We start from the raw sequence: 8,894 nt of genomic DNA, 5'->3' as shown, positions 1-8,894 counted from the left end.
ATGTTGTGTATTTTAGCTATGTTTCATTTTACAACTGTTAGCTGCTGTCACCTATACTGCTAACTTCTCATTGGGAACTATTGCTCTGTAGTTTATTGTATTTTATCTAATATATAAAAATGCTATTTCATTTGTGCTAGGGTAAAAGTGAAAACACTGCATGCTACTGAATGAAAATATCAGGACTGAAAACTAGTAGGAGCTATATGGAAATGAATAAAAACAGAATAAAAGATACCAACGTAACTGGACATGGACAAACAATTCCTTCTCTTGTCAGCAGGGGGCGCCCATTGTCGTTTCCTATTTCGACACCATCTGATTAGGTTCCTGACTTTGTCTCATCGGGTCCACTCGAACAGGAGACAGTCCACGGACATTGCTCTGCTGCAGGTAGTTCTTTTTTTTTGTCATTTTCATTATCTATTAGGGACATTTATAAAACGACAAGGGGATGAGAACAGAGAGGAGGCGAGATATCAGACTATGCATTGTTTTACTTTATTTGTTCTACTGTAGATTTCTAAATTTCTTTATCAGAGTAGAATGCGCTCTATCGATCCCTGAATGTCTTCTTGTCATGTTACGAAATATGGCTGCATGAATGTTTCCTCCTGTAAGTTTAGTGTGTCTCAGTTTTGCCTTCCAGGGAGGCTTTTAAACTTTCAGCAACAACTTTTTCTTCACGTTAGCGTAAATGTTCTTAAAAAAAAAATAGAGAAAGCAACGCCACATTTTACGTTCTGATCACTATTACTGGGCTTAACAGAAAGAAATGATATAAATGTAACTTTTTTAGTCAGTGGCTTCATTTATTAGCTCGTAAAAGGTTTCGACTATGAGGACAGAAGAATGTGTGGAGGGAAGTGAGCTCATAATCTCCAGTAGGACTTCCATGTACGGAAGCACATTCATGCCAAATGAAACAAATAAAGTGAATCAGATTTTCTTGGCCATATATGATTTTGAAAGTTGTTGGAACAGTTAGTGATCCATGGTTTTGCAAATATAAATAAATAAAACTGATAAGGACATAGTGTAACACAATCTGAAGGGTCTCGAAGGCTAACAATGTTGCAAATGTTACGATCGATAAATAATAAAAATACATATTATCAACCTGCTGGTGATCGCAGACAGTGTGGTCATAAAAACCTGAGTGTGGACTCAAGTGGTCAGCTAAGGACAGAATTTGTGTCACACAACAACCAACCAGTGGAGCAGACTGGGAGGTGTAAATTAGACCTCCAAGGCCATTACAGAAAAAAAAAGTTAGATCTATTACTATTATCTACATGCCAGGTTAGGCAAAGAGGACATGTTAGGTACCCATCTCTTTAAATAATTCATATAAAATGCTATGGCAGAAAATCTAGGGTGATGCAATACATCTGCAATAAAAAATATTTTCTACTTCTCTACAAATGGGTGTAAGATCACAACAAACTCTGCAAAAAGGACAATTGAACAGCTCTTACCAACTGTTGAAACCCAAACAGTTACTTAAGGGCTCTTTGAGAAACCAAATTAGTTTCATTGCTGGTTCAGTTTACTACAAAAACATCAGATCTTAAGGGCAAGAGAAAAAAAACCCTGGATGCAATCAGTGAATGTGAATATAGAAACCCACCCAAATGAACCCACCCAATCCATTCCACCATGACCAACATTCCTACTCAATGACTGATGCATATCTGTCTGGACAGATATCTGTCCGGACAGATATGCATCCTGTGTGTCGGTGTCTGCTGGAAAGTTGGGAACTACCTGAATTTACTTGTGTCTGACTTCAGTATTGGCCCCTATATAGAGTTATTTTGTTTCAGCTTATTTTTGTTGTAAACTTTCTTGTTGAACTCATTTGCATACCAGAAAAGGAATCTGAGAATTTACCAAATGCAGTTGTTTTTAACAGGTTTAAAATAAAAGTAGCCTGGCCCTTTGATATTCTTGAACTTAATCACATTGGAGGGGTTTTATGGAACAAGACTTTGTTTAAACTCTTGCCCCAGTGCCAGAATCATATTTTAGACGTTTCTTCTAAAAGTCATTGGAGTCTTGGAGATTGTGTCTTTTTGCAAAATCGTTGTACTTTTCATGTTATCAGAAAAAATAGGGCTGTAAATGTGGACCTATATCGAGATCCAATATTCATACCCAATATTCCTTTAATAGCCAATGACTGATTTTTTAAAATAATATTATTCATATGTATATTTCCCTACACCATTCTTAAAGATGACCGCAGTGCTGACATTGCTACTGTGCTTCAATTAAAAATTCCATGATCCTGTTCTGCCTCACTGTCACATGACCAAACAAATACCACATGACAATACAAGGTGGAAATGAACATTGGTTTCAGGGGCAGATTGATCGACTTTGGTATATACCCAGAATATTTTTGCCTGATGTTTCTTTACAGATGAGCTTGCCTCCCTCCAGTTGGTGTACAGTAACAAATAAGAATATTCTTTCACATTACAGACATGTTCCTGTATCTTCTGGGCCTGGTCGTGCTCTTCTACCTGTTCCGCTGGATCAGAGAGCTCCCCAGGGTCGGTGACAAGGCCAACAAGTATGTGTACATCACGGGCTGCGACACCGGCTTTGGGAACCTTCTGGCTCGCCATCTGGACAAGATAGGCTTCCGAGTGATTGCCGGGTGTTACACTGAGAAGGGAGAGGAGGAGCTGAAGAAGGCCTGCTCCAGCAACCTGATCACAACACACCTGGATGTTGTGTCGAAGGAGAGTTTGGCCAAAGTTGCAGCCATGATTAAGGACAAAGTCGGAGTGCATGGTGAGTTGGTTGTAGATGGACAGACAGGCATTTCATTGAGAAATTTAGCAGGTTGTATATGTATTTGGGTTCCTTGCAGGTCTCTGGGCTTTGGTAAACAACGCAGGTGTTGCTGTTCCCTCCGGCCCCTGCGACTGGCATACCCTTGACGATTACAAATCAATGCTGGACGTGAACCTGAACGGGGTTATCGGAGCCACACTGAGCGTCCTGCCTCTGATAAAGAAGGCCAGGGGCCGAGTGGTGAATGTCGCAAGTGTGTTTGGGAGGATCTGTGTCACCGGGGGCCCATACCCTGTCTCAAAGTTCGGCGTTGAGGCTTTCAACGACAGCCTCCGGTGAAATATTAACCTGCCCTATAAATGTACTACTGCGCCAACACTGGCCTTTTAGTGTTGACAAAGATGACATAATTTCCTCAGGTTCACCATGGCTCCTTTTGGTGTCAAAGTCCTCTGTATTGAGCCGGGATTCTTCAAGACCAGCGTCACAGACAGCGAACTCCACACCAGGAACGTCCAAAAGCTGTGGGACAGACTGCCGCAGGACATCAGAGATGACTACGGGGCTGAATACATCCAAAAATGTAAGCATGAAACTTTCGTTCCCGTCAATTGTCTTCTTTTATTTGCTTCAACAGACTTATCTTTTGTTCCAGCCAAAGACGTGATAAAAGAAAAACTTACCCAAATGAGTGACGGCGATCTGATGAAGGTGGTCAGCTGCATGGAGCACGCAGTCTCCGCCACCTGGCCGCGCAAACGTTACTCCCCCGGCTGGGATGGCAAGTTTTTCTGGCTGCCAATGTCATACATGCCAACCTGTTTTGTTGATTACTTCTTCCTGAAGAATGCCATTCCCATTGCCAAGAAGTTACAGTAACCCTCCATCTATGCATCCACTTCATGCATTACCACACTAGCTGACAATGTACGTTTCAATATTAGCAGTCGGTTTAGTCTCGACTTGTTCACTCTAATGACAAGGTTGAGCTGCTCTCACAAGGACACTGTCAAGGCCACCTTATCTGCTGCGTGAAGTAAACTCTTTGCATTCATGATAGTCAAGTGTTAAAGGTTAAGGAAAAGCAATAAAAAGCCCAACCTGCTTTCAATTTGGTTACAAAATTAGGCTAGTCTGTGCACATAGAAATCAATCCGACCTTTAGATGTTAGATAATCCAGTGTTTGGCTCAAAATAAGCCCCAATCACTACCCCTCCACCACCGTGCTCGACAGTTGGTATGGATTTTTTTTAAATGTGTTTTCCTTTATGGCAAAACATTTGTTTGGAAGTTGTGTTGAAATACAAGTTTTCAAAACTATGTTGTGCTGCAATTTCATTTTTTCCTTTCAAATAGGTTAAACAGTTGTTAGTTTATGCCCTTAAAATTGTTGTTTTGTTGTTTTCTGGCACATTCACAATTTTTGGCTTAATCATACAGAATTATGGATGAAAGCTGTTTGGTAAGGACTTCAGATTTCTTTCCAGCTTACCATAAATAGCAAAAACAATTGCTTTGTTAAGATCCGTGTCTTATCAAATGCTTTAGGACAACTGCAGTCAGCTTGGAAAGGTAATTTTTCACTAGTCAAATGTCCAAGATGTGCTCTAATCTGTATAGATTTTACATTCTCATGCTGAAATATTGGTAACCCTAAAAAGTTGGGATTAAGCTACTCGGGTGTCTTCCCAGATACCTACAGTGCCTTGCAAAATTAGACTTCAACGTTTTAAAATAACCTTAAATTTCCACTTTCTTTCCTAAACATAACTACTTTAAAGCACATTACCTTACCACATGAAGTGACAAAAAATAAAAAGTTTCCAATTTGTCCGTTTTATTTCCAAACGTAACAATCTGCAACACAACTCAAAAGTTTTACAGCTCAAGTCTGCCATCTTGTGGTCACAATAGAGGACAATCATTTCATAAGTTTTCTCAAGGAACAGGCCTCTATTACAGCTAAAGCTCATGAAATATGCAGTTGACAAGTCTGTTTGTGTAAAGACAGTGGTTTATTCTATCTTTCACTGGAAACATTAAATAGAACTTTCTTCAGGGCGACAAGACAGGTACATTTGTATTTTTGACATGTTTTACAAACCAAGTGCTCCTAACCATAGGACCCTCCCCTCTGCTCAGAATGTTCAGGTGTTTATGAGTGCTCCTCAGCCAGCTTCTCAGCTTTCTGGATCACTTCCTCAATGGGACCGACCATGTAGAAGGCCTGCTCAGGCAGGTTATCATACTCGCCTGGAACAACAAAAAGCATAAAGTTATGAAGTGTGCGTTTCAGCTTAAATGTAGAAGTACTTTTTACAATACTTGCCTCCAAGGATGCTCTTGAAGCCCTTGATGGTTTCTTTCAGGGGCACCAGTTTGCCCAAGTGGCCTGTGAAGACCTCAGCCACCTGGAAGGGCTGAGACAGGAAACGCTGGATCTTGCGGGCGCGGGCCACAGTCAGTTTGTCCTCCTCGGACAACTCATCCATACCCAGGATGGCGATGATGTCCTGAAGGGACTTGTAGTCCTGTAAGAAGGCTAACCAGTTAGCTTGTTGACTATCCAACAGGTCTTCATAAAGACAAAAACAATGCAGCTTCCCCAACCTGAAGGATCTTCTGCACGCCACGGGCGACGTCGTAATGTTCAGCTCCGACAATGTTGGGGTCCATGATACGGGAGGTGGAGTCCAGGGGATCCACGGCAGGGTAGATGCCCAACTCGGCGATGGCACGGGACAGTACAGTCGTGGCGTCCAAGTGAGCGAAGGTGGTGGCGGGAGCAGGGTCAGTCAAGTCGTCAGCGGGCACATAGATGGCCTGCAGAGAAAACAAAGTTTCGCTTTAGGTTTCTTTGATCATATTATTTTCCCACCAGAAAGGTAGATGTTGCTTAATTCTGTGCAGCAAAAATAACTCATTTTATTAAGTAAATTTGAGATTGTGTTTTGCTAAATGTTTACCTGCACAGATGTGATCGAACCCTTCTTGGTGGTGGTGATTCTCTCCTGCATGGTACCCATGTCAGTGGCCAGAGTGGGCTGGTAACCCACAGCAGAGGGGATACGACCCAGCAGGGCAGACACCTGAGAGGGCGGTAGGTGTTTCTTTTAGCAAAAACCTTCCCCTTGGTGAAGATTCCTTAGCTGTGTTACTGGTACAAACCTCAGAACCGGCCTGTGTGAAGCGGAAAATGTTGTCGATGAAGAGGAGCACGTCCTGACCCTCCTGGTCACGGAAGTACTCAGCCACGGTCAGTCCAGTCAACGCCACTCTGGCGCGGGCGCCTGGGGGCTCGTTCATCTGTCCGTACACCAGCGCCACCTACAGGGGGAGAAACAGACTTTAACCAGCCCGTCCCATTACTGCATGGTGGATGCGTTACTTCTTTGAGGAGGAATTCGAGCCCCACCTTAGAGGTAGTGTCCTTCAGGTTGATGACACCAGACTCGATCATCTCATGATACAAGTCGTTTCCCTCGCGGGTCCGCTCGCCCACGCCAGCGAACACGGAGTAACCACCATGGGCTTTGGCCACGTTGTTGATCAGCTCCATGATCAACACAGTCTTTCCTACTCCGGCGCCACCAAACAGCCCTGAAACCACAAGCAATGTCACTGCGTTGCTACAGAGGATTTTTCCACTGAAATACCATGATTTCCATTTAGGAAGAGCGAAAGCATTTTCAATTGATTCAAAAGTGGCTGTTGGAATATGAAAGTGAACATTTAAAAGTGAAAAACCTATTCGAAATGTAGCAAAGGTTAATGGAAATTATACTGTTTCCATTTGATTTATTGTTTAGTCTTTGATTATTAAAAGCATCCTCCAGTTCCAATGTTAACATATTGCTTGAAAATGGTCTCAAAATGACATTATCGTTTATTGCAGTGATGTCCAAAGTGAGTCCTCAAGGGCCGGCATCCTGCATGTTTTTGTTCTCTCCCTGGTTGTAGTAACAACCTTCTCAGCTTGTCAATGTTCTCCTAAGGCCTCTAATGAGCCATCATTGGATCCAGGTGCGTTAAACCAGGGAGAGAACTAAAACACACAGGATGGCGGCCCTCAAGGACCAACTTTGGACACCCCTGGTTTATTGGGACAATTTAAAAATTGTGGCAGGCCCCAAAACACAACAGTAGTATTGGTCACCTTCCAAAAATAATGGCCCATTTTAGGACAAATTTTTTTTTTTTTTTTGCCTAAAACGTCTTTATGAAAGAAAGGTGAACTAGCTCCACTGACCCCAAAAATTGCATTTGCTGTCATTTATAGATATTTAAGAAAAACTGGAATCAAGACCTCAAAATGGAAAATATGTAAAGTTTTTTTAAATTACCCCCCCCCCAATTCAAAAACCAAACTACTCCTTTAATGCTAATACATACCAATTTTCCCTCCCTTGGCATAAGGGGCCAGCAGGTCCACCACCTTAATGCCAGTCACCAGAATCTCCTGCTCCACGCTCATGTCGGTGAATTCAGGAGCCTCAGCATGGATAGGTGCCGTCCTAAGGGAGAAAGAGTTAAACAGTTTCTTTTAATCCTTAGGTATGAATGGAATATCTCAAGATTATAGATATTTTACTTTGACGCACTGTTTGGTGCTGATTGGACCCCTTTCGTCGATGGGCTCGCCGATCACATTCATAATCCTCCCCAGGGTCTCGGGGCCCACTGGGATTCTGATGGGGGCACCGGTGTCCAGAACCTTGTGTCCACGAACCAGACCCTCGGTACCATCCATAGCGATAGTACGCACTGTGTTCTCACCTGTGAACAGCAAGTAGGTTCAGCAAGCTTCTACAAACATGAAATAGTTTTGTTAGTTGAAGATTTAAGGCTCACCAAGATGCTGAGCAACCTCCAGGACTAGCCTAGAGTCGCGGCCGGTGACCTCCAGGGCGTTGAGGATGGGAGGGAGGCCCTCATCGAACTGGACATCGACGACGGCGCCGATGACGGCCACAATGCGGCCTGTGGCGGCGCTGGCGGCGGCGGCAGGAGCGACATAGTCCCTGCCTGCGGATGGATACATAATTGAGCCCTACGTGAATAACACTGCTATTCACACGTAACCCTAACCTCTTTACAATATTTACTCGGAGAATTCTTTATCAACATTTTCTGCAGGTTTAAAACAAACTGAACATTTGTTTTAAACACCTTGCATGTGGAGAAAACATGAAAATACTACACCGCCCCATCGGAAGGAGTGTTTTGAATGACAAATGAATGACGTGCACTCTAGTTTACACTTTCTGCAGCTCCTAAACTTATCGGGACATATTCTAAAAAGTGTAGATTTCAGATGTGCCCTCTTTAATCGTTTATGTCAAACTAACAGCGTCTTTCTTTGCAGAGGACCGCGTAACCTTGCTAGTCTGCTAACCTAGCAGCGCCTCATGTCATTTCACAAAGGTCATTTCTAATAACATTACAAACTAGACAGTCTACTTGTTTTCCAATGCAACCCATTATTCAATATAAGCATGTAAGTCATTATATATGCATGTTATGTTTCCGAGTAGGTTAAACTAAAGTAAAATCTGGCATTTTACCACAGAGGCCTACTACGTCACCGGCAGGCTAGTCAGCGTGTTGCTAGCCCCAGCTAACGTTAGCGCTGCCCCCTCAGACTATCAACAACATTTTAACGCAAGGTTTCCTCTCGGAAACAGCCCAGCCTGTAGGGGACTCACGCGAAAGAACAGCCGGGGATCCAACGAGGGCTTTCAGGGGCTGGACCCCAGGCTTGAGAGCCTGCAAAGCCCCGGTGCAGCAGCGTCCCACAGCTCCTAACATGGTTAAAATGGCTGAAGGTGGAAGGAGACGGAGCGACTCTGGGCTTTATAAATCACTGAGCGCTCCGGCGGACTGCGCTTGCGCGAAAGCTCGAAGCCGTTAAACTGGGCATGCGCAGACGCAAAACGCAACCAGCTGACTTTTTTCTGCCCTCCACAGAACTGGACTGTGTGGCAGTGAATGGGACAGCAAAAATAAAAGGTTAAACATATTTAACATGTTCTTTTAAATGTGCCGTTCATCTAATTTTGACTACCAACAGGGTACAACAGGCCTGGTT

General features: G+C 43.3%; 2 protein-coding genes across 2 annotated transcripts; one reads left to right on the top strand and one right to left on the bottom strand.

The window, feature by feature from the left end:
- The first annotated feature begins 285 nt into the window (after window positions 1-285).
- On the top strand, window positions 286-4,126 carry LOC102235837 (retinol dehydrogenase 7-like). Its single transcript, XM_014472134.2, has 5 exons — window positions 286-393; window positions 2,488-2,802; window positions 2,882-3,140; window positions 3,225-3,388; window positions 3,461-4,126. Exons 2-5 carry the CDS (start codon window positions 2,490-2,492, stop codon window positions 3,682-3,684), a joined length of 960 nt encoding a protein of 319 aa, XP_014327620.1. The 5' UTR covers window positions 286-393; window positions 2,488-2,489; the 3' UTR covers window positions 3,685-4,126.
- A 495-nt stretch (window positions 4,127-4,621) lies between these two features.
- Window positions 4,622-8,657, bottom strand: atp5f1b (ATP synthase F1 subunit beta). Its single transcript, XM_005808074.2, has 10 exons — window positions 8,512-8,657; window positions 7,658-7,831; window positions 7,408-7,582; window positions 7,199-7,320; window positions 6,222-6,406; window positions 5,975-6,133; window positions 5,773-5,895; window positions 5,417-5,629; window positions 5,136-5,337; window positions 4,622-5,059 (listed from the first exon to the last, which is right to left on the bottom strand). The coding sequence occupies exons 1-10, from the start codon at window positions 8,612-8,614 to the stop codon at window positions 4,962-4,964; spliced, it is 1,554 nt and encodes a 517-aa protein (XP_005808131.1). The 5' UTR covers window positions 8,615-8,657; the 3' UTR covers window positions 4,622-4,961.
- Window positions 8,658-8,894: the final 237 nt, after the last annotated feature.

Source organism: Xiphophorus maculatus, chromosome 24, assembly GCF_002775205.1.
Source record: "Xiphophorus maculatus strain JP 163 A chromosome 24, X_maculatus-5.0-male, whole genome shotgun sequence".
Lineage (NCBI taxonomy): Eukaryota > Metazoa > Chordata > Actinopteri > Cyprinodontiformes > Poeciliidae > Xiphophorus > Xiphophorus maculatus.
The sequence above is the reverse complement of the archived record's forward strand: the minus strand, read 5'-3'. Positions and strand labels throughout refer to the sequence as shown.

Bases quoted from the DNA above. Each gene is read 5' to 3' on its own strand.
- atp5f1b (XM_005808074.2), bottom strand. From the start codon at position 8,614: ATGTTAGGAGCTGTGGGACGCTGCTGCACCGGGGCTTTGCAGGCTCTC. The intron at 6,407-7,198 runs GTATGTATTAGC...TTGTGGTTTCAG, and splicing joins TGCCAAGGGAGGGAAAATTG to GGCTGTTTGGTGGCGCCGGA. The intron at 5,896-5,974 runs GTTTGTACCAGT...CCGCCCTCTCAG, and splicing joins TCACACAGGCCGGTTCTGAG to GTGTCTGCCCTGCTGGGTCG.
- LOC102235837 (XM_014472134.2), top strand. From the start codon at position 2,490: ATGTTCCTGTATCTTCTGGGCCTGGTCGTGCTCTTCTACCTGTTCCGC. The intron at 2,803-2,881 runs GTGAGTTGGTTG...GGTTCCTTGCAG, and splicing joins GGACAAAGTCGGAGTGCATG to GTCTCTGGGCTTTGGTAAAC. The intron at 3,141-3,224 runs GTGAAATATTAA...TAATTTCCTCAG, and splicing joins GCTTTCAACGACAGCCTCCG to GTTCACCATGGCTCCTTTTG.